The 25,226-nt window shown below is 43.5% G+C and overlaps 1 protein-coding gene across 2 annotated transcripts in view; it reads right to left on the bottom strand.

The window, feature by feature from the left end:
• VPS50 (VPS50 subunit of EARP/GARPII complex) overlaps positions 1-25,226 on the bottom strand; it is an 880,308-nt gene that overhangs the window by 520,203 nt on the left and 334,879 nt on the right. For both annotated transcript variants that reach the window (XM_069211661.1, XM_069211662.1), the window contains exons 16-17: positions 20,714-20,812; positions 7,539-7,629 (exon numbers count right to left, since the gene is read on the bottom strand). In XM_069211661.1, coding sequence (XP_069067762.1) covers positions 7,539-7,629; positions 20,714-20,812 — 190 coding nt within the window. The remainder of the gene's footprint in view (positions 1-7,538; positions 7,630-20,713; positions 20,813-25,226) is intronic.

Genomic DNA, 25,226 nt, shown 5'->3' with positions numbered 1-25,226 from the left:
ATGGAGTAGGAAAGCTCCCTCCTCCGCAGCCATGTTAGGGGAAGAAATGATACCAGTATCTGGGGAGGAATCCAGTCCACTGGCTTCACCCAAGTCCATACGCCAGTCAATAGGATCTTGGAAGTGGTTTTCTAAAGGGTCCAGTGACCCCTCCCATTCCTCACTGTAACCTAGCCCATAGGGAAAAGACTCAGGATGTGACATAGGACGCACGGTTCCTGTTGTCACCCTAGTCGGTCTCTTACAAATCCCATCTGGCTCCATGTCAGAGTAGCCAATGAGGATGGGGATGGTGCAGCACGGGGACGCGGGTGGCACTGGGAGCACTGGTGTTGGGAACGGTGTTGGGGAAAGTTGAGGGGTATGACCAACGCCTTCCCGGATCCAATCGTGAATCAATGGGTGCCCCTCGGAGCCCAGGCTGAAGCGGAATCTGAAAGGGCCGCTTCTGACTCCGAAGGGCACAAAGGTGCGCCAGCAGTGTCGGACTGCCTAAAAATGAGGCGCATGAACTCCCAGAACTCTTATTTGGGTAGAGGGTGCTCCAGCTCCAGGAAACGTTGGGAGGCACAGAGTCAACCCACACGCATGTTCTGCAGAGGGAGGCCTTGAACGATGACGCTCCTGCTTCCTCATCTCAACGGCCGACATACGAGGTGAAGTGAAAGAATGTTTCGCTTTCTTCGACTTCTTCTTGTGCCTCGACTTACCTGATTGTACAGAGGAGTTGGAGTGGGCGGACTAGGAAGGAGGGCTCCGCAACCACTCCTGGGACCTTCATGTCAACCGGACCCACAACTTGTGTGGAGTCGAGCATCAGGTCACCATCAGCTTCAGGAACTGCTTCCTCAAAGTCTTCGGATGCATGGCTAGACACTCAGAGCACAACTTTGGGTCGTGGTTGAGCTCCAAACACGAAAGGCACATGAGGTGCGGATCTGTCACTGACATCGCCCAATGACAGGATCAGCAGGGCTAAACACAGTCTTACTAGATGACATCCCTCCACGCACCAGAAGTTAGAAACTTGAAAAAACTTCAACAAAAAGTAAAAATAATGACCAGTTAAAAAATGATAGAAGGGTAGCTCTCTTCGGATCAGCGCTGGTTGACACAAAGAAAACAACTGACCTGAGCGCACCGGGGAGGCACCTATATGGGACCCGCACCATCATATCCAGCGCAGACAATGCTAACAGACGTGAAGCTGATCGATGCCACCCAAAGGTGGCAGGGGCACTGCTCAAGAAAAATCTCAAGATCCAGACTGATGCCTGGGGAAAATTCCAAGGTAAATCATCTAAAACTAGATATCTCTATCAGATCTGGCAGGCCCTCCATCCTCAGCAGATGTAAGGGGTAGGCTCAATTGGGTTTTACCTGCATAAGCAGTGGGAACCAAAGAGATTCTAAAATATCCACCAGAGGATGCAGGCTGAATGCAAGCTAGCATTAAGTGGCGGTTTGCACATGCACCAAATAAGTTGTTTGACGGGAAGTCCAAACTGTCTCAACTTCGTGACTAGTATTTTGTGTGAGACTGTAACCAAGGCTGCACTCAGCTCTAAAAGTGTCAGTGCAGCAGAGCCTCCCTTGTCCAACATCTGATAAAGTACTTCAGTGACAGCCAGAAGAGCAGTCTCTGTGTTATGGGAGGGCTGAAAACCTGTGGGTAGGGTTTGAAATATGTGATGTCATTCTGAGCAGTCCCAGAGTATTAATTACTTTTTCAAGTACTTTTGCTATTAATAGCAAAAGTGAAACAGGCCGGTAGTTTTCAGGCAGATTATGATCCACTGACTTTTTTCAATGAAGGAAAAATGGTTGTTAGCTTCCATTTGGGGGTACCGTCACAGTATGAATAGAAAGATTGTGAGGGCCAGAAAAGATAGGAAATAGTAGTGATCCTGCCATTTTTACTATTCTTTGGGGGTGATGGAGAGTCGGAGATCCAAAATTGATACTAGGAAGAGTGGTTTTTCAAATGTTTTGAGAGTGACTGGGTTGATAGCAAACAGCCTGGTTCTGGTGTGCGTACCCTGACAGAATGAGCTAGTCTGTGTGGGCATAGTTGTCAACAACTGTTCTTGTGCGAAGTTGGTATGTTCATCACTTTATTTTTATTTTTATTTTTTAACAAAGTAGCCAGCCCAGCAGGTTGAGTTCCTCCTCTGATATATTCGGATTAGGTTCTTACCTTCTGAGTTGGTTAGCGCTTGCCCAATACAGAAAATCTCCTGGCCCACATTTTGGCACCAGTAAATTCTGGAAACATAGCGATTCATAACTGCCTTTTTGACTGCTTCCTGATAGCATTTTATAGCTGTAAAATAGATTTGTTTAGATTTAAGATTATGAGGGTCATTCTGACCCAGGCGGTCACCGACCGCCAGGGCCAACGACCGCGGAAGCACCGCCAACAGGCTGGCGGTGCTTCCTGGGCCATTCTGACCGCGGCGGTAAAGGGCGGTAAAGGGCAGTGAAGGGGCCCCCTAACAGGGCCCCAAAAGGATTTTCAGACACTGAAAATCACGACGGGTGCCACTGCACCCGTCGCACCCCTGCAAATCCGCCGGCTCCATTCGGAGCCGGCTTCCTCTTTGCAGGGGCTTTCCCGCTGGGCCGGCGGGCGATCTTTTGGAGATCGCCCGCCGGCCCAGCAGGAAAGTCAGAATGACCGCCGCGGACATACCTGACAACTGAACAAATAGATATGATACATCAAAGAGCATCCCGAACATCCACCATGCACAACTTTGAGGAAGCATGTTTTCAACAATATGGTGTAGGAATGCCCAACCATCGGAGAATATTGGATTAAGGTTACCAACTGAATAACTGAACTAACTGGGCGTGAGAGAATAATGAAGCAAGTAATGTCCCTACTAGAACACATACACAGTGACAGAAAAACAAACAAGCACTGGCAAAGTCAATAGGTCTCACCTATACAAGAGCTATTGGCAATGTGTTTTGCCATGTTGTACACCAGAGTGGCTCCTGTTCGGTGTGGCTAAAAGTTAGTGGCAAGGAGTGTCAGAGTGGAGTGGGGGAGAAGAGTGTCATAGTGTGGATTTGTTTGAATGTCGTAGAGTGCAGTAAGAGGATTAGTGTGTCAGAGTTCAGTAGAGCGGAGAAGCGGTGTCAGTGGCAGAGTGTCTCAGAGTGGAGTAAAGTTGGGTGGAATAGGATGGAGTGGGTTGGGGTGGATTGGAGTGGGTTGGGGTGGATTGGAGTAGGATGGGATGGACTGGATTACAGTAGAGTGGGGTAGTGTGGGTGGAGTGGAGGGAAGTGGATTGAAATGGGGTAAGTTGGATGGCATTGGGGTGGAGTAGAGTGGGGTGGATTATATTGGATTAGATGGGTAGCTTGGATTGGAGTGATAGGAAAGGGGTGGATTGGTTTGGGATGGGATGTATTGTTTTTGAGTAGGGTGGATTGAATGGAGTGGGCTGGGGGATAAGATTGGAGTGGGGTGTACTGGACTGAAGTGTGTGCATTGCATTGGAGTGGGTGGATTGGATTGGAGTGGGGTGGGCTGGATTGATTGGAGTGGGGCGGACTGAACTGGGAAGGGTGGGATGTATTGGACTGGGATAGAGTGAGTGGACAGTAGAAGAGTGTGGTAGATTGGATTGAGTGGGTGGAGTGGGGTGGGGTGGACTGGAGTGGGTTGGACTGGAGTGGATTGCATGGAGGTGGGATTGGAGTGCGGTGGGATGGATTGAAGTGCAGTGGAATGGATGGATTGGAGTGGAGTGGGGTGGACTGATTGAGGAGTATTGGATTGTGGTGGAGTGAAGTGAGGTGGATTGGATTAAGTGGGGTGGATTGGCCTGAGTGGGTGAATTGGATTGAGTGTGGTGGACAGGGGTGACTATCTTGATTTGTATAGTGCAAAGCAGAGATAAAGTTTGGCTTCTCATTACAGCCCAAAATATGAAAGGAATTAGATATAAGGGCAACTGAAAACATGTCTGTATTGATTCTCAACCTCCCCCCACTGAAACATGCTGTGCTAGAAATAAGTATGTTAATGTTTCCAAGAATAAGATATGCTTCCAGTTGGAGAGTGAACTTCAAAACTGTTTAGAGTTTCTTTAACAATTGCGCCAAAGGCCAGGCATCCTTGACCCCAAACCTGCACATACACAAATTTGAATGGTGATATAAATTTGCTAGGGATTGCTCAAGGTACAGGGTAACTATGTGGGCTCTAGTCTTACATGCTACTGGCAGGAGGTCCTTTCCTTTATGTGTTGAGCTAAGTGGAGGTAACGCTGAAATGTACACCTACAACCTACATCAGCTAACAAAATAGTGGTAAGCTGTGGATGGGAAATGCCCAGACATAGCTCAACAGATAACTCTAAGAGTGGTAGAGAGGGACACCTGCATAAGCACATCTGCTTAAGCAGGTCACAGTGGCTACCACAGTTCTTCAGAGGAAGTTGCTAGCATATTCTTTCCAACACAGAGGTTATAAACCCAGAACCAAAAGTCAAAGAACACACAGGGAAAATAAGAGGATGTATTACAGTGGGTAAAATGTTGAATCTTGAAGACAGCAGATAGTGATTATTTTCAATGACTGTAATAGGCAATGGGATTGAAATGTTATCTTTCACCAGGAGAGGTGTTTGTTGAACTCAACAAGGCGATGTATAATTCAATACTTAGAGCAGGAAAAGGTGCAGATGACTTCCAACAAGAAATGTGCTTCATTTGCTGTAATCACAGTCTAGCGATGGCAGAGGGTCTGATTGAAATACTAAATGAGCTTGCAGTACGAACCACTATTATTAGGATGCTATAGTGTTTACATACACACACTACTGATGCAGAACTGTACCACAAATTATCAACATAAGTTACTTAACCTAACGGTATCTACTCAGCCACCGGAAATGGCTTGTCTCCTATACCCAATGTCCAAAGCACTGCTTGAATTTCTCCCCAAGACATGCTAGGCACATAGGTGACCCTCTGTGGAGAAAGGCTTCTGTGAAGCTGAAAAGAGTTGTGTTATTTCACCACAATAATCATCACAGAAGAGTGCAGGTAAATAAATAACTCGGTAGCAAAACAAAAGTAATCATCTTTGGAAAGAATACCCATTAATATACTTAGAAAATGGGAGAAAACAACTATGGATCCAGCAGATTCCTACCAGAGTTTGGGTGTGTGGCAAGATAGAGGATATGTATAAAAACTTATTTAAACATCAAGAAACATAAAGCCACTTTCTTACAACACAAATTAAGGAGGTTATACACTAACACGTCAAGCTCCAAGGCTGACTCAATATTAACTTGTTTCTCCAAAATCATTCCCACGGTAAACTAAGGCGGCATTACCTTTGAAAATATATTGACTGAGGGATTACAGATGATAATAAGCAAAACATTTAGACATATTTTTGTGCTTCCCAATTTCAACCCTGTAGCACAAATAAGACTAGAGTTTGACCTGATGCACATGATTCACATTGTCGACATACAATGTGTAAACTACTGCTGTCGATTTCAAAGTGTTAATGAGGGATTACGGATGTGTACAATCTGGTATTAATTTAACACTTCATCCTCAAATCAAACTTCTCTACAGTTAAAAAAACTGAAATAAAATCATAGCACAATTTGAAATAGTCGAAGATTTGACTAACGTGGATATATTGATTTAAAAAAAATAAAAAAGAGGGAAAAGATAAAATTATCCTAGGGACTTTCATGAGGAATATACAAAGATTAATGAAGAATAAAAGAGAAAGATCCAGATAAACTGATAAGCCAAATTAGAGCTGCAGTATTAGCTACAGACACATATTAAGACAAGACAACAGAAAACTTTCATGCAATTCAGTTTTCTGCTTCTTCCTACTGTGGAGCTTAGGGAAGGATTGGACAATGATGCACGGTTTTCAAGTAGATACTATACAGAAACCGGAATAAAAAACAAATAAAATTTGCACTTGACATGGCAACTTAAAGGTTGGAAAATTTTGCTGTGCCCTATTTTTCAATGAATGAGCTTAAAGTCTAGAAAACAGGCAAGGTCACAGTGTATTGAAGCAGCATATGCTCAGCTTATTTGCTGCCTAGTTAAAATTACTAACCTAGCTCTGCTGTCATTAGCAATATCAATGACTAGGGCACTTACTCATCCAGGTGAAGCCAAAAAGAAACAATGTCAAAATTAAAGGAACTGGAAGTCTTAATATCTAATATCCTTGGTTTTTAACAGTAGTCTATTCTCTGCTTTTATGCGTTAAAGCTGAAGCCTTGTTTTAATGTAAGATTCCTGAAGGTCTGAGTTACTGAATCTTGTTTAGATTTATCTTTTTCTATAATTGTAATGTAAATTTAACATTTATTTCCAATGGAATCATCCTAAAGGATTTACAATAAATATAAACTGAGTCATATATTGTTTTTCTTCACATATTTTTAACAACTTTATACAGGATGACTACACCAAATGTTTAGTGCGCTTTACATACAATGATAGCTAAGCTACAAGATAGAATATTGATGGAACATAGAAATGGAGTGACAGGTTAGACATTAGGATGGAATTAGGGAATCATGGTTGATTGTCAAATTATGTATCAAACTAGTTCAGGTGTAATCTAAAGTGGAGAATTTTAGAGATCTTCCAAATAAGAGTGGGTTTTGTTTTTAGATCTACATGAAGACAGTTCCAGCCTGTGTTGCTGCCCCAGAGAAAGTTTGATTTTGTCTAAGTAAGGACTCACATTTTAGAAACTCCTAGTGAGTTTAGGTTTTGCTTCTGAATCTTTTTTGTTCTCTAGAGTAAGTATGCAAGTCTGTTAGGTAATTCTTTAGGTAAATTACTTTGTAAGCCAAGCAGCAGATCTTGAATACTATATGGACTTGTTAGCAAGTGTAAGTATTTCACAGAAAATGCAATTAATTACAAGAATAAATACAATATATTGGTTTTCTTTTTGTAAAACCTTAAATTCGCACAATCAGCAATCTGCATGGATGGCCTTCAAAATACCATGATAGATGTTGCAAATTGGTTGAATCCGCTGAACTAATGATAAATAAATACAATTAAATACATTCTAGTCAGTTTTAAGTGGGGCTCTGAAAACTATTCTCCCTGAACAACAAAGAACAGCACATTCATCTCTAATGACAGTCTTTTTATTTCGGGTGCACAGGCTAGAGTGTGTACATGTTTCTTTAATTCTGGTCTTTCTTGCCTAGTTGGGAAGCACCAACCCCATTAAATCCGCTCTTTCGAGAAACTTAAGTAGATTTGACATTACTGCTATGCAGGTTTTCACTACCTTAACTGTACGGTCTGATTTAGTAATAACTGTTCATCAGTAATTGGACTATTAAAGTTGTAGCGAGAATGCTGTCCCTAGAGTATGTCACCAGTTCACCAGTCCCACCTTTTACTGTCTCTTCTTTTTGCTTTAGTAGACAGTTCTAACAGAACATGGCAAGGAGCACAAATATTATGGTTGACAGCACCTTCATGATGTGTCCCAAATAACTTACATGCAATTGCAAAATGCTGAAGTTATATTTCACTGGGCAAAGCTCCCAAGTTTCATTTTCCAGGAACATTCGGAGCTCTTCAAGTCGGGTTCTGAAAGATACATACATCTGATTGAAACTCAGTTCAAACAACATTTAATACAAGAATCAAGTACCTACATCTGGTTCCTAAAATTCAACAAATTCAGGAAACATAACACACTCTCCTTTTGTTTCAAATGGTTTTTCCTCCTTCTCTACATCATGCATTTATTTCAGCTCAAAATATTACCTGATGATGGAGCAATATATTTCCTAGATATCACACCTGATTAGGTTTTAGTGACTGAAAATTAAGTATGTGACAATAATAAAGGAAAGGTGATTTCTAGAACATAATAACACAAATCAAACAGCATGGCTGAAAATGTTCAGTTGGTACTATTTTCTGGTTCACATTAAAACTACATTGATCAGTTCATGATTCCAATATGACTAATATATGATGGCTTGCAATCTTCAAGCAAAAAAGGCTAGCTATATTTACTTTCTGTGATTTGTCAAAATATTTGAATACATTCATTAGATAATGGTTGAAATGGTGGGCAACAAAGGTGCCTGCCACAATTTACAGTTAAACATAAAATGTTTTTTAGAAGTCCAAACTCGTTAAAGTTATAATTGGTAAAACTGTTACTTTACTGAAAACAAACACAAATTAAACTTATCAGGGATTTCAGGCTGGATCACTCAAAATGTTACATGTTCTTCTCTAGCACTCACCTGTTAATGTTCTTGCACTTTTGTTTTTCCTTGTTTGACTGTTACAAACTCTTACATATACAGAGATGGTGTGGCAGCCTCAGTGAAGTTACTCAGGAACGATGCACAAGCCTCCATCTTCCAAGGAGAAACATCAACCAAACAGTGGTGGCCGGCCGCTTTAGGAGGGAGGGGGGCGGGCAACACACACACACTCATTCTTTACCTTAGGTCTGCCAATGATGGAAGGCAGCAGTCCCAGCCTCGGCACAGAGTGGGATGGGGTCAGTGGGACTGCTGACCCCACCCCACTCTGTGACGAAGTGTCACTGATTGACACTCACCCTGGGTGCTTCAGGGCTTAAACCTGAAGCGCTCAGGTCAAAGTCAATGAGCGACGCTTTCCTAGTCACCCAGGGGATGGCCTCGAGGCACCTTAAGTTCAGCTGAGGCAGCCAGGAGCCTGCGCAAATCGCGCATGTCTCACTCCTGGCTGTCTGAGCTGAAAATGAAGAGTATCTGTCAGGCTGACCTTTGTTCAGCCTGACAGACACTCTTCATGAAGGGCAAAAGGTGGGGGGGCGTGGCCCCTCCGCCCTAAAGGACGGGCCGCACCTGGTACCAAAACAGAAATGAAAATGTCACTTACCCAGTGTACATCTGTTCGTGGCATCAGTCGCTGGAGATTCACATGTTCTGCATAGCTCGCCATCTGGTGTTGGGTCGGAGTGTTACAAGTTGTTTTTCTTCGAAGAAGTCTTTCGAGTCACGGGACCGAGTGACTCCTCCTTCTGTCTCCATTGCGCATGGGCGTCGACTCCATCTTCGATTGTTTTCCCCGCAGAGGGTGAGGTAGGAGTTGTGTTGTAGTAATAGTGCCCATGCAATGGAGTGACTAAGTATGTACCTATTTAAGGTTAAAATAATATATATACAAATGTACAAAGTTGAAGCTAACTTCCGAACTGCTACAGGCTCCCGGGGAGGTGGGTGGGCACATGTGAATCTCCAGCGACTGATGCCACGAACAGATGTACACTGGGTAAGTGACATTTTCAGTTCGATGGCATCTGTCGCTGTAGATACACATGTTCTGCATAGACTAGTAAGCAGTTATCTCCCCAAAAGCGGTGGCTCAGCCTGTAGGAATGGAAGTGGTTTGAAATAATGTTCTTAACACGGCTTGACCTACTGTGGCTTGCTGTGCGGATAGCACGTCTACACAGTAGTGCTTGGTGAACGTGTGTGGCGTAGACCATGTGGCTGCCTTACATATTTCTTGCATTGGGATGTTTCCTAGAAAGGCCATGGTAGCACCTTTTTTTCTGGTTGAGTGTGCCCTTGGTGTAATGGGCAGTTGTCGTTTTGCTTTAAGGTAGCAGATTTGGATGCATTTAACTATCCATCTGGCTATACCTTGTTTTGATATTGGGTTTCCTGCATGAGGTTTTTGGAATGCAATAAATAGTTGTTTAGTCTTTCTGATGTTTTTCGTTCTGTCAATGTAGTACATTAATGCTCTTTTTACATCTAATGTATGTAGTGCCCTCTCAGCTACGGAATCTGGCTGTGGGAAGAACACTGGTAGTTCCACTGTTTGATTTAGGTGGAACGGTGAAATAACCTTTGGTAAAAATTTAGGATTAGTCCTTAGGACGACTTTATTTTTGTGTAGTTGTATAAAAGGTTCTTGTATTGTAAACGCCTGAATTTCGCTTACTCTTCTTAGAGATGTAATGGCGATGAGAAATGCAACCTTCCAGGTTAGGAACTGTATTTCGCAAGAGTGCATGGGTTCAAAAGGTGGACCCATGAGTCTTGTTAAGACAACATTTAAGTTCCATGAAGGAACAGGTGGTGTTCTTGGTGGTATAATTCTTTTAAGGCCTTCCATGAATGCTTTAATGACTGGTATCCTATATAGGGAAGTTGAATAGGTAGTCTGCAGGTATGCAGATATTGCCGCAAGGTGTATTTTAATGGAAGAGAAGGCTAGGTTAGATTTTTGTAAGTGAAGCAAGTAACCCACTACATCCTTTGGAGTTGCGTGTAAAGGTTGGATCTGATTATGATGGCAGTAGCAGACAAACCTCTTCCATTTACTTGCATAGCAGTGCCTAGTGGACGGCCTTCTGGCTTGCTTTATGACTTCCATACATTCTTGGGTAAGTTGTAAGTGTCCGAATTCTAGGATTTCAGGAGCCAGATTGCTAGATTCAGCGATGCTGGATCTGGATGTCTGATCTGTTGGTTGTGTTGTGTTAACAGATCCGGCCTGTTGGGCAATTTGATGTGGGGTACTACTGATAGGTCTAGCAGTGTTGTGTACCAGGGTTGCCTTGCCCAAGTTGGTGCTATTAAAATGAGTTTGAGTTTGTTTTGACTCAATTTGTTTACCAGATAAGGAAGGAGAGGGAGAGGAGGAAAAGCGTAGGCAAATATCCCTGACCAGTTCATCCATAGGGCATTGCCTTGGGACTGCCTGTGTGGGTATCTGGATGCGAAGTTTTGGCATTTTGTGTTCTCTCTTGTTGCAAACAAGTCTATTTGAGGTGTTCCCCAGAGTCTGAAGTAAGTGTTTAGAATTTGGGGGTGAATTTCCCATTTGTGGACTTGTTGGTGATCTCGAGAGAGATTGTCTGCAAGTTGATTCTGGATCCCTGGAATAAACTGCGCTATTAGGCGAATGTGGTTGTGAATTGCCCATCGCCATATCTTCTGTGCTAGAAGGCTCAACTGCGTTGAGTGTGTCCCCCCCTGTTTGTTTAGATAATACATTGTTGTCATGTTGTCTGTTTTGACAAGAATGTATTTGTGAGTTATAATTGGTTGGAAAGCCCTTAATGCTTGAAAAACTGCTAGCATTTCTAGGCGATTTATATGCAGTTTTGTTTGATGTACGTTCCATTGTCCTTGTATGCTGTGTTGATCGAGGTGTGCTCCCCACCCTGTCATGGAAGCATCTGTTGTTATTACGTATTGTGGCACTGGGTCTTGGAATGGCCGCCCTTTGTTTAAATTTATACTGTTCCACCATAGAAGCGAGAGGTAGGTTTGGCGGTCTATCAACACCAGATCTAGAAGGTGACCCTGTGCTTGTGACCATTGTGATGCTAGGCACTGTTGTAAGGGCCTCATGTGTAGTCTTGCGTTCGGGACAATGGCTATGCATGAAGACATCATGCCTAGGAGTTGTAATATCATCTTTGCTTGTATTGTTTGTGTTGGATACATGCGTTTTATTATCTTGTTGAAATTTTGAATTCTTTGTGGACTTGGAGTGGCTACTCCTTTTGTTGTGTCTATTATGGCTCCCAGGTATTGTTGTACTTTGCACGGCAAAATGTTGGATTTTGCAAAGTTGAAGGTGAAACCTAGTTTGTAGAGGGTTTGTATGATTTGATTTGTGTGTTGTAAGCACTTTGTTAGTGAATTGGTTTTGATTAGCCAGTCGTCTAGATACGGGAATACATGTATTTGCTGCCTTCTGATGTGTGCAGCCACTACTGCTAGACATTTTGTAAAGACTCTTGGTGCGGTTGTTAAACCAAAAGGCAATACTTTGAATTGGTAATGTATTCCTTTGAATACGAACCGTAGGTATTTTCTGTGAGATTCATGTATTGGTATATGGAAATACGCGTCTTTGAGGTCTAAGGTTGTCATGTAGTCCTGTAGTTTTAGCAATGGTAACACCTCTTGTAGCGTGACCATGTGAAAGTGGTCTGAATTGATGTAGGTGTTTAGTATTCTGAGGTCTAGGATTGGTCTCAGTGTTTTGTCCTTTTTTGGTATTAAGAAGTACAGTGAATAGACTCCTGTGTTTGTTTGTGTGTTTGGTACTAATTCGATTGCATTCTTTTGCAATAGTGCTTGAACTTCTATTTCCAGAAGTTCGGAATGTTGTTTTGATAAATTCTGTGCTTTTGGTGGTATGTTTGGAGGGAATTGTAGGAATTCTATGCAATAACCATGTTGGATAATTGCTAAGACCCAAGTGTCTGTAGTTATTTCCTCCCATGCTTTGTAATAATGACCTATTCTTCCCCCCACTGGTGTTGTGTGGAGGGGGTGAGTGACATCTGAGTCACTGCTTGGTTGTAGGGATTTTGGGGCTTTGAAATTTTCCTCTATTCCTAGGGAATTGCCCTCCTCTGTATTGGCCCCGAAAGCCTCCCCTGTACTGTCCCTGGTAGCTGGACAGTGTTGCCTGCGAAGTGCTGGCTTGTGTGGCCTGACCCCGAAACCCCCCTCTAAAGGGTGTCTTGCGGAAGGTGCTGTAGGTTCCTCTGCTCTGCGGGGAGTAGAGTGCGCCCATGGCTTTAGCAGTGTCAGTGTCTTTTTTAAGTTTTTCGATTGCCGTGTCCACTTCTGGTCCGAACAGTTGTTTTTCGTTGAATGGCATATTGAGCACTGCCTGCTGTATCTCTGGTTTGAACCCAGACGTTCTTAGCCATGCGTGCCTTCTAATGGTCACAGATGTATTAATTGTTCTTGCAGCTGTGTCTGCTGCGTCCATAGAAGATCGTATCTGGTTATTTGATATGTTCTGTCCTTCCTCAACCACCTGCTTTGCCCTTTTTTGTAGTTCCTTGGGTAGATGCTCGATGAGGTGTTGCATCTCCTCCCAATGGGCTCTGTCATAGCGCGCAAGTAGTGCTTGAGAGTTAGCGATGCGCCACTGGTTTGCAGCTTGTACTGCGACTCTTTTCCCAGCTGCATCGAACTTGCGGCTCTCTTTATCTGGGGGTGGTGCATCCCCAGATGTGTGGGAGTTGGCTCTTTTCCGAGCTGCTCCTACTACGACGGAATCTGGTGGCAGCTGTGTGGTGATGAAAACAGGGTCTGTAGGAGGTGCCTTATATTTCTTTTCCACCCTTGGTGTTATTGCCCTACTTTTGACCGGCTCCTTGAAGATTTCCTTTGCGTGCCGAAGCATACCTGGCAGCATAGGCAGGCTTTGGTAGGAGCTGTGGGTGGAGGAGAGGGTGTTGAATAAAAAGTCATCCTCGACTTGTTCTGAGTGGAGGTTTACGTTGTGGAATTGTGCTGCTCTAGCCACCACTTGAGAATATGCTGTGCTGTCTTCTGGTGGTGAGGGCTTTGTTGGATATGCCTCCGGACTGTTGTCCGACACTGGGGCGTCATATAAGTCCCAAGCGTCTTGATCCTGGTCACCTTGGCTCATGGTGGTGTGAGCCGGGGAATGTGACGGAGTTTGCGTTGGTGAGACGTTAATTACAGGTGGAGGAGAGGGTGGCGGAGTCACCTTTTTCACCATTTTTGTTTGTGGCGCCTGGTCTGTTTGAAACTCCAGTCTCCTTTTTCTCCTAATAGGGGGAAGGGTGCTTATTTTTCCTGTTCCCTGCTGTATGAAAATACGTTTTTGCGTATGGTCCACTTCGGTGGATTGCAGCTCTTCCTCAAACCTCTGCTTTCGCATCTGAGAGGACAGTGATTGCTCCTCTGTATAAGAGCCTGGACCTGGGTCGGTTACGGGTTGTTTCGGCACCAAAACCCTGCCTGTATCTTTTCTCGGCTTCGAGGTGGCTTTTTTCTTTTTTGGAGTCGAAACCTCTCGGCGTCGATCTTCGTCGGTGCCGCTGTCTCGGCATCGAGCCGTTTCTACACCGCTATCTCGGTGTCGTTGCTTTTCCCCAGCACTTTCTCGATCCCGAGAAGGCTGCGTGCCGGTGTCTCGACCGGGGTCGGACGATCTTGGCACTGTTTGGGCCTTTTTCGGTGCCGATGGTCGGTCACCGAATTTATGGGTGGAGCCATGGCCTGGTGGCAGTGGCGTCCCCTGGGCCTTGTCACTTTTCTTATGTGTTGTTTTCGACGTCTTACTCACAGCTCTTTGATCGTCGAATTCCTCGGAGTCCGATTCGTGGATCGAAAAGGTTTCTTCTTCCTCTTGTTCCTCGAACTCTCGGTGCGCTGTCGGTGTGGACGCCATCTGAAGTCTCCTGGCTCGACCGTCACGGAGTGTCTTTCGGGACCGGAACGCGCGACAGGCCTCGCAAGTCTCCTCACTGTGCTCAGGTGACAGGCACAGGTTACAGACCAAATGTTGGTCTTTATACGGGTATTTGTTGTGGCATTTGGGACAAAAACGGAACGGGGTCCGTTCCATCGGCGTTGTTCGACACGCGGTCGGGCCGACCAGGCCCCGACGGGGGATCGAAAACTACCCCGAAGGTCACCAGAGCGCGTCGATCTTCGATGCGGTGTTGAATCTAACTACGCCGATCCCGAACGCAACAATACCGACGAAAATCTTCCGATATTTACTAACTTTCCGTTCCGAAACTCGGAGCGACAGGAACACGTCCGAACCCGATGGCGGAAAGAAAACAATCGAAGATGGAGTCGACGCCCATGCGCAATGGAGACAGAAGGAGGAGTCACTCGGTCCCGTGACTCGAAAGACTTCTTCGAAGAAAAACAACTTGTAACACTCCGACCCAACACCAAATGGCGAGCTATGCAGAACATGTGTATCTACAGCGACAGATGCCATCGAACTAAATTGTTACTTGTACTCCTGGTTCTGCATTACAGGAATCTTAGAACAAATGTTAGAGTAATTCCCCGCTGAGTGTGTAGATACCGGAATAATTCAAATCTATATTTGTTCACATAAGAGTATGCACAGAGTGCCAAGATCAATATGTTTATTTGAGGTAAAGCACCCTTCAAAACTCTATCCAAGGGCAGGTTTTGTTTCCAAAATGTAGGCTGTAAAACACTCAAGAGTCCATTTGCAACTACAGTGCAGCATTTGAAATAAAAAAAACATGCAAAGACGGTCTATCATTAGGGGACAAAATGCAGCCCGATAGGCTTACCCTATAAAACTGTGGAGCAAAAAAAAAAAAACACTGCTGTGTCTAAGTGTTCAGGAGCTTCCACTACCCATGATGCACCTCACTAGCAGTAGCCTTTCTAGGGAGCTCTTTTTTCCGGCTCTTGAGAAAAGAATCCTAAAACACCTGTCGGTTTTCACATATTCGTGTTTCTGAAGTATATTCCTGGGAAAGTGGTTTATTTTCTGAAGAAAGGATGCCTCAGACATACACAAAGTTTGAGTTATTGCTTACCATCCTCCAATTGAACTAAGGAATTTGGGTTCATCCTAAAAATGTACAGAAGGACCTAAAAAGACAGAGAAGGCTTAAGGCTTAGGGGAAGCTTTAAGACATGTTGTTGGAGGAAGAGAGGAGGAAGAAAAGGGCTGAGAACTCATCCAGTTAACTCCTCTGCCCCTTCAAATGCTTACACTTCAAAAAGACTTCCGAGGAGGAAGAACTAAGGAGAGAAGGTGAAAACATCACAAGAAGCACTATCATCGCCACCATTCTAGACGTCACTCCTTTACAGTGTTAAAGATGTGGAAAACCTCAGCACCAACATGTTCCCATTTGATGGTTGGTTCAACATTGTTGAGGCTTCGCTGATCAATGAGACCATCAACATTCTTTAAGTCTAAAGTCATGGCTTCGATGAAAATTCCATCACCGTTGATGTCAAAGAGGCACAGATTGACATAACTGCCTTCATCAATGGCGAAAAAAGCATTAGTCAGCGTGGAACCTAAAACCCTCGATGTCGAGGGACACCACACATTTTTCTGTCACTCTATCATTCATTCAATTCAGCCCTTTCAATCGCCAAGATTGGACTCAGCTTCATTAAGTCCTAGATTTTCATCATCTCCATTCACAACTACTCCTAAAATAGACTAAGACTCTCTGAAGATGACACAAAATGTCCGCCTGCCAGGAGTCTCAGGTTATGTGAGTCAATTAGAGAACCCATTATAAACGTTGTTGGTCAATCTTGATTTATTTGAACAATCATGTACAAAAACATTTCCAACATTTCAGCCATCAATACACATCCAAAATGGCCTCAAGACAGAAACCTGGATCATCGATGGGTAGCAGACCTGTTTCTCCTTCTGTACCACCACTAGAGAAAATACCAACTTTCCCATCTAAGGCCCCTCATACTTCTGAGAAATGTGGTCTCAGACTTCTAGAAATTGCCTAAGATAAATTCCTAGCACTGGTCACTGTGAAAACGGTCACTTCAAGACTGCAAATTAAATAGAAACCCTCACAGCAGGATACCAAGAGCTTCCTTAACCCCTGAAATTTGAGCCCACGTCTGACTCTGTGACTGTCACTTCAGTCAGAAAGGGTCATGTATTGGTACCAGAGACCACTGCTCCTCCCCCAAAGAAAGAGCAAAAGGATACATACAACAGAGAAGAAAATGTGCAACACCGCAATTACAGCACTGAAAAAAAGTGAATAATACAGTCCTCCTTGGTTGTCCACAGGGAAATCTGGAAAATAACGAGATCATTTATAGATGACCTTCAAAAACATAGGCAACAATCTTTCAAAGGGACAATCAACAAACACTCCCTGATGTCTTGCAAGGTTATAACCGCAGCTGTTGATAGGGAAGGGTTAGCTTCCATAAGGTATCACTCTGCAGATCATTCTGGTTAAGATTAACCACCCTAAATCCTGATGCACATTAAGAAATTATCAAACTACCTTTCTCTGGTATCAAGCTAGTTGGTCAGCACACAGAGAAAGAATGATTGAGTTGAAAAATGAGGCAGAGACAATAAAGGCTGTTGGACTGGAGGAAAGGGAACACATTTTCAAGCAACAATATAAATAAATAAAAATACCCACAGTGTTCAATCCCCTCATCGGCTGTATCAACCACAATAACAGCAAGTTGAGAGGTGTCCATGCAGCAAGGAGATATTGAAACAAGAGTTAACATCTCCAAGACAATCTAATTTTGGTGGAAGACCCCCCATCAGGAACAGAAATTCACAACCAAGCACTCCTGTTTCTGTTTGCCAGTCCAGTGTGGGGAGCGGTATCTTGGCACAAGGCAAAGTGGAGCCTGAAAATATTGAACAAGTAGGTGCTTACCATAGTCATTCCATCAGAAAAAACATTACCGAAGGTAAGTAATTTTTATTTATGATGGATACTTCTGACTGTAGATTCTTTACATTGTGAATAATACCAAAGGTGTACCTCTGCAGGTGGTAGGTCTGTGAAATGGTTCAGACCGGTAAATCCTGCAGGACTTAACAGGCGAAAAGTCCTTCCCAACGGACCTGGCTATCCAAGCAACAGTTGTTTTTGAACATGTGAATCGACACCAACATAGCAGCCCAGCAAATGTCAAAGACTGGCAAACCACGCTCCAGTTCAATGGTACCATACTTCACAGTGGTGAAATGAGCACACAGGCCTTCCGGAGGCTGTTTCTTGGGCCAAACTGTAACAGATTTAGATGGCTACGACAATCCACCTTGAGATGGTACGCTTCTTCACAGTCCTTCCTTTCATTGCGCACAAGAAGCCCACAAAAAGCTGACCATCCACCTGGTGCTCTCTGGTGAGACTGTTGTAGGCTTAGAGCTCTCTTTGGGTCTAGTCAATAGAGCCTCTCTAATTCCGTGGGCAAGTGACAAGGGCAATGTACGCTGGCAGAGTAATACACTACCCTATGTGGAAAGGCATAACACCCTTTGGGAGATAAGCAGCATTTCTGCCAGCTTGACCAATAATGTAGTATACAGTTGCTGGACAGATAGTGCTTGTAACTCATTTGAACAACAAGCTGATGTTATCACAATGTGGAATATAGGCTTAGATAATAGTGGTGCATTGGGGTACACGCGAAAAGTGAGAACAAAATTAAGGCCCCACTGAGGCATCACAAATGGTGCTGGTAGGAACATCAGAGTCAACTCTTTCAAAAAATACATCACAACAGGCGATTTAAATACAGATAACTGGTAGGATAAACATAAAATGTCCAAATGGGCAAATAAATAACCTTTAGCTGTTATCACTGCAAAGCCTTGCTGGGCTACAGATACACAAAATAACATTTCAGACAACTGTGCCTGTAGTTTTGGGATATTGTGGGAAGAACACACAACACACTTCTCCCAGGTCCTGCATAAATCATTTTGGTAGAGGGATGCCTGGCTGCCAAGATGACACCCACAACTTCAGGAGGAAGATCAAAAGCCATCAAGTGTTGCAGCTCAATCTCCATGCATGGAGGTGTAGGTTGTGCAGGCTCGGGTGCAAGACCTTGCCCTGCTGCTGCGACAGGAGGTCCTCCCAAGGGACTGCCAGGTCAGAAGGCATATACTCATGGCCAGAAGGTCAGGGTACCACACTCTCCTTGCCCAGTTAATAGTCAGTAGTATGACTTGGGCCCATTGTTCCTGATCTTCTTCAGAACTTTGGGAAGAGAGGCAGATGCAGAGGCAGGAAGGGGTACAGGAGTGCGGAACTCCAATCCATCGAAAGCTGTTTGAGTTTTATTTTATGAGGTCGAGCTATTTTTAGATTCCACTCAACTTCTGGCCAGTGGACAAAGAACAGGTGTTCTGTTCAGTCAGAAACCGAATTAGCAATTAAGATGCAATTAAATCTTATTCTTGTCACATTTGCTCTGTGTTCAGAGACAGAGGTCAAAAGTCAGTTTGTCTTCTTGCAATGCAAATACTTGTCCTTGTGACTGCAGAGTTCCAGGATTTTGTAAGGGGAGCTGTCTGACCTATGTGAAGTGAAAGTCTTTTGGTATCAGCTTCTTCTAACACACAACATTTATATAACTAAGTCAGCTTTACAAACATGTACAAATGTATTTCAGTAGCTGTGAAAAACTATTTTTGTACTTCTGTGTGATGACAAAAATATTTTAATAGGATGAAAAAAAGTCAGAACACTTTACATGGTGATGCGCAAATGATACATGTTTTTTGAAACCCAATTTTCACAAATTATTTTTAATACATTATATAGTTTTATCAGTAAATCTGCAAGTTAGTGGGAAGGTTTTTGGATATTTCTTGGAAATTTACTGTCTGTAAATGACAGTGCACTACCACATCATGCTTTAGTAATATATTTATTAAAAGTGAGTGTTTAAACAAACTGAGAAACACTCCTGCCCTGATAGCAAAGCTATTAGTAAACTAAGAGGCAAGTAATGCGTGGATCATGTGTACCGTGTATGTGTGCTAGATTTATTACACACGGAGCAAATGTTTAGTGTATTTAATCAAACAACAGAGGATTTCTTTTTACAGCAGAAATGCTGAACTCACATATTTGAAGGTGCACTTATATGGCATAGTGAAGAAAAAGCTGACTGTAAAATACAATATTTGCCTAGGTTCACACAATTTGAGACCCGTTTCATGGTCAAGTACATACAGTTAGGTCGAGTAGATTATTCAAGCTACTCGACCTACAGGTCTAGTAACATTTTTATGATTTTTCAAGGCCTGGAGTGAGAACTGTCTTGGGAACTCCAATGTGCCAAAGCTTGGACACTGCAAATTCTCTGCTGTGGGGAAAGATCAAGCTAGGGCTCTCCCCATTGCTGGAAGATGTTAGGGATGCACTTTTTGACCCTCAGACTGGGAGAACCCAGCTGAAATTGCTTCTCGGAGGACTTATTTTAAAAATGACAGTCATGCAGTGTCACATCAAATCAAGGCTCTTCATAACACTTAAGAAGACGGTGTGATGATATGATAGCAGCCACAATAACCCTTATACATACAGAGGTAAAGATAAGGATATATATGATTTGTACCACCCAATCTCATAGATGAAGGTGGACACAACATCCTTAACAACCTTGTAGCTAAACCACTTCTAGGGGTAATGGAGAATCCTGTAACACAGACAAGTCTGATTTCACTAGATTGAATTTCAGACTGTTACACAGTTGCCTTGACATCTGACCAAGCAATATGTTAGCAATCAGTCAAGATGACAAACTAGTAAATCAATAGAAATATTGGATGTAACGTACACAAAAACTGTTGCTCACACAAGACACTAGGCTGCCCTGGAAGGTGGTTTTGTGCACTCCCTACTGAGAGAAAATCTAGGAACCATTTGTCTGACACCATATAGAATGAGGAGATTCTCACTTCCAACACAATTGTTACATTGCTGATATTTCAAAGTGTATGCTGTCCTTCTGGTGATGTTTAATTGCCAACACCCACACTGATTAAGTATTAAATGTGGTAAGAATTGCTGAAACAACATCATGGAAATTTAAAGCATTGAAAGGCAACGGTGTAACCCAATATTACGCATTTTCACCGTAATTGCTTCAATGTGTTCCAAATCATAACTGTTAGGGTTGCATTACAAAGTCTAATAAAAATATATTGCTAAAAAAAAAAAAAAAAAAAATTGCTTTCAGTGAAAGGCTTTGAAGAAAATGTTATTTTGTCTGTGAACTGGTTATCACAGTCTTTAAATAAATCACAGATTGTGCCACTTCTTATTTTTGTAACAACATCTTTGCTTTGTGTACGGTTAATTCTGTATTCAGCAATTCAATGATATTACCTGTGATAATTTTTAAAATAGTTTACACTCTGCTTTCTGATGGATTCTTGTAGGACTTCTGATTTGCTGCCACAAAATTCTTCACCAACTTGCATCAATCTATTAAAATAGTTCAAGGGAAAATAACTCAATCTCATTTTGGTAATTTGACAGAAAACTAGGCAAGACATTTTCAAATAAATGATGATTCAACCAAATTAAAAAAATGAAAGGATATTTTCAAGAACTCCTTCAGGTAAGTGTAAAACGGAAACTTCGCACTTGTATAGCGCACTACTCACCCGTTATGGTCTCAAGGCGCTGTACGCATACCGCTGAAGAACCCCTCCTGGCTTTTCCCTGTGAGGCGTCCACTCCTGGGCAACCCTCAGGGTGAAGCCAGGCATCCAAGCGCTGTCAGGGCCGTTGTTGAGATTAATCAAGCTATTGCCCAGAGTTACAGAGTGGGACCCATTAATTAGATTAGGCACGAGGCAAGAATTATCTGGTCCAAGGGAATTGAGCCCAAGACCTGCCGAGGCAGGAACTGAACCCTGGTCCCGGGCCAGATCTCTGCATCAGGGTCTGCCGCTCTAACCATTGTGCCACACTTCTCCACAGGTAAATAAAACTGAATCAAAGCAATAACATGCAGTGCAGAAAGGAAGAACATCTATGAAGTAATGATTTTGAAGAAACCATTATAAGGAAAAAGGATGTTTTACTTTACCTAAACTATCATGAAGACACAGTTAAAAACCATATCAGAATGGAGAAAACCCTGACCACAACTTGATCCACACCCCTATAAACCTAAAAACAAACTCTAAGCTTCAAACTAACCAGACCCCTTAGCAAGAACCCATGCCTAATCATAACTCTACCTTAAATCCCAGTGTTTAGGTAACACCTTAAACCTGCACTTCAACAGAACCCTAACTGGTCAACAAAACTTGAACCTTAAAGTCCAACAAAATCTTAACCATTACCTTTCAAATAAACACAACTTAATTCTAAATCTAACTTCTGTACTTAATACCATTCCATGCCCTACAATGACGAAAATCAAATATATGGTCCCAAATGTCTTTATTCATTCGCAAAAAGGACATTATTCCATGTCAATCTTCATCTTAATGATTTTCTTCAAAATAATTTTCCATTTCATCTAATTACAATAAAATATGCAGAAATAAGAGTTAGATAATTTATCAATGCAACAGTTTATACCTTTAGACAAAGCAGAAAGACATAACTAACTGGAAATGTATCATTGCAGAATGTATCAGATGTAGTTCCTGCAATATATTTTAGTGAGTGACTTTAGACTTTTATGACAATTCATAGGTTATATGGGGAATCTGTTCAGTTTGGAAAAAGAGACACATGAACCAGAAAGATATTTTAAAATCAATTAGCTTATCTCCCATTTGCTTTTCTTCAAAAAGTAGCTAAATGCTTGCTGCAAGGTAGAATGCAGGGTCTTGAAACCAATGGGTTTATTAGCATTTCAGACAAAAAAACAAAAGAAACATAAAGGACATTCACAGTGGGGAAAAATACAATACAAACATGATATAAGTTAGGCTCTTTAAGTAATAAATACATCTATCTAATTAATCAGCAATATCTCAGTCAATATCGAAGTAAACACAGTCTATTGTTCATTCTCTTTTGAATTATTATTACTTTTTCTTCAAACAACTCATCCTTTACAGCATTTTTTTCTGTGTAATCGTTCACATTGCCAACAAGAGATCCTCAAATCATTATATAAATCCCAGTGTTAAATTGGCATTAGTATACGTGACTTTCGTAAAATTGTTACTTCAGTCACCCAGTCTCGAACATAAGCGCTGGACAATACCTCCACTTTTGGGGTACATTCCTACATTCCATGTATGCTGTCTGGAATTCCACCACCTGCTACCCACATACTGGAATGCCAATCATGAGCATCTCCCTAAAATTGGCTCCTTCCATGGCAGTGACAGCCTCTTAGCAGGAAAAGAACAAGTTACTTACCCTTCCGTAACCAATGATCTAGTAGAGACATATTCTAGTTGCAGATTCCTTGCCTTAGAATTTCAGACAGGCATCAGTCTAGTTACAGGGATTTTTCTTCAAGCAGTAACCCTACATGCTGTCAGGTGGCATCCCCCGACTCAGAGTTCGTCATAGGCATTGCGGTCACCGGACATGTCATTGCGGGTCATATATAGGCACCACCCCGGCACGCTGATGTTGGTTTCTTTTTTTATGATTTTCCACGCCAGAAGCGTGGAGTCATGAATAACACTGAACCTGGTGTGCCAGAACTAGTGCCCTGAAAGTAAGTTCCTGACCCAAGAAATCAGTTTGCGGAGTAGGAAGTGTAGGAAAGTGCCACTTTTGGATTGGTTACCCCCTACATTTTGCCTGATATTGATGCTAACTTGACTGAGTGTGCTGGGATCCTGCTAATCAGGCCACAGCACCTGTGTTCTTTCCCTAAACTGTACCATTGCTTCCACAATTAGCACACCCCTGGCACAAGCTATGTCCCTTGTAAAAGGTACCAGTGGTACCAAGGACCATGTGGCAGGGAGGGTCTCCAAGGGCTGCAGCATGAATTGTGCCTCCCTAAGGGACCCATCACTAAAAACACATGCACACTGCCATTGCAGATTGTGTGTGTTGGTAGGTAGAAAAAGGTAAAGTTGACATGGCATTCCTCTCTGGGTGCCATGCCCACAAACCACTGCCTGTGGCACAGTTAAGTCACCCCTCTAGAAGACCTTACAGCCCTATGGTAGGTTACACTATACCACAGGTGAGGGCATAGCTGAATGAGCAATATGCCCCTACAGTGTCTAGGTCCTTTCTTAGACATTGTAAGTGCAGTGTGGCCATATTGAGTACATGGGCTGGGAGTCTGTCATTACCAACTCCACCACTCCAAGATGGCTTAATTGAAGACTGGGAAGTTTGGTATCAAACATCTCAGCTCAAACTCACACTGATGCCAGTGTTGGATTTATTGAAAAATGCACACAGAAGGCATCTTAGAAATGCCCCTTGTATTTGACCAAAACCTCTAGTGTAAGGCTGACTGGTCTGTACCAGCCTGCCACTAACAGACAAATTTCTTACCCCATTGGGTGAGTGTCTTTGTGCTCCCTGGGTCGGGGATAAACTCTGCTCTAGTTGGAGGTGCTTCACCCCTCCCCTCCCTGCAGGAAGTGCAACACTTGGTGGTGAGACTCAAAGGCTCCTGCCCTTTGTTACACTGCCCCAGGGCACTCCAGCTAATGGAGATGCCTGTCTCCAAAGACCAAGCCTCACTTTTGGCGGCATGTGTGGCAGGAACATTAGTAAACACAAGGAGGAGTGACCACCTCACCTGGGACCACCCCTAGGGTGCCCAGAGCTGAGGTGAACTCCCACCCCCTTGCAGAATCCTCCATCTTATTTTGGAGGAGGATAGCCAATAGGGATAGGAATGCACCCCCCTCTCCAAAGGGAGTGGGCATAGGAAGGGTGTAGCCACCCTCAACAACAGTAGCCAATGGCTACTTCCCTCTGACCCCTGTAATGCCCCTAAATCTAGTATTTAGGGGCTATTTTGAACCTCCCTCTTCAGATTCCTGGCAACCTAAAAAGAAGAAGGACTCAAGAGCCGCACCAGCAGAGAAAACTCCAGATGACGACTGACTAGGGCCCAGCCCCACTAGCCAGTCTGCAGCTTCAAGACTCCTGCTACAAGAAGACGACTTGTCCTGAAGGACCCGTGACCTATACAAACCCCCAGAGGACTGCTTGCCTAACCAAGGACCAAGATCTCCTGAGGACAGCGGCCCTGTCCACAAAGAAACCTCAAAGAAGGAATCCAGAACCGCCCCAGTTACGCAAGTCCTGCTTACTCGACACCAGATGCCACCGCCTATGTCCAGGTGGCCCACTGGTCCAGAAAAGGTCCCCAGGTGATTCCAACCTTGAGTCCAGCCCAGGTTGACCCCGCCTGACACGACAATACCTGCAGCCTAAATCCAGAGGAACTCGCTGACTGCGAACAGATCCAGTGAAGATTTCCCGATGCCTAAAGGCACCCCTGCACCCGCAAACCCCTGGCCTTGAGGAACCCAACCAATGGCCTAGCAATATTCAGTGGGATCTCTACTTACCTGTCCAGCAGTTGGGTTTCTTCAGTCGACTCCCTGGACCATGCCTGTACCATCTTTGTGTAATCCTGTAATCCTGGGGTTCCTTCACTGAAAAGCATTGGGCACCCGACGCAGTGTTTGCACCCTGCACCTGGCCAGCCCTGTGCTGCTAAGGGTGTGTGCTGATCTAAACCCCCCAGGTCTGTGCCCTGAAGTCACTGATACTTACCTGCAAGCTTCTTTCTTTCTAAGTGTCCTTAAGTCTCAATAGAATTCCATTGGGTGTCTGACACCAGCTTTGACCTCTGCACCAGTCAGGCCCCGTGCTGGTGGTGGTACATCCTTGGTGTCTTCGTAAACCTTGCCCTGTGGACATCCTAACACCCAAAGAC

The sequence above is a fragment of the Pleurodeles waltl genome, chromosome 10 (assembly GCF_031143425.1).
Source record: "Pleurodeles waltl isolate 20211129_DDA chromosome 10, aPleWal1.hap1.20221129, whole genome shotgun sequence".
Classification (NCBI taxonomy): Eukaryota; Metazoa; Chordata; class Amphibia; order Caudata; family Salamandridae; genus Pleurodeles; species Pleurodeles waltl.
The sequence above is the reverse complement of the archived record's forward strand: the minus strand, read 5'-3'. Positions and strand labels throughout refer to the sequence as shown.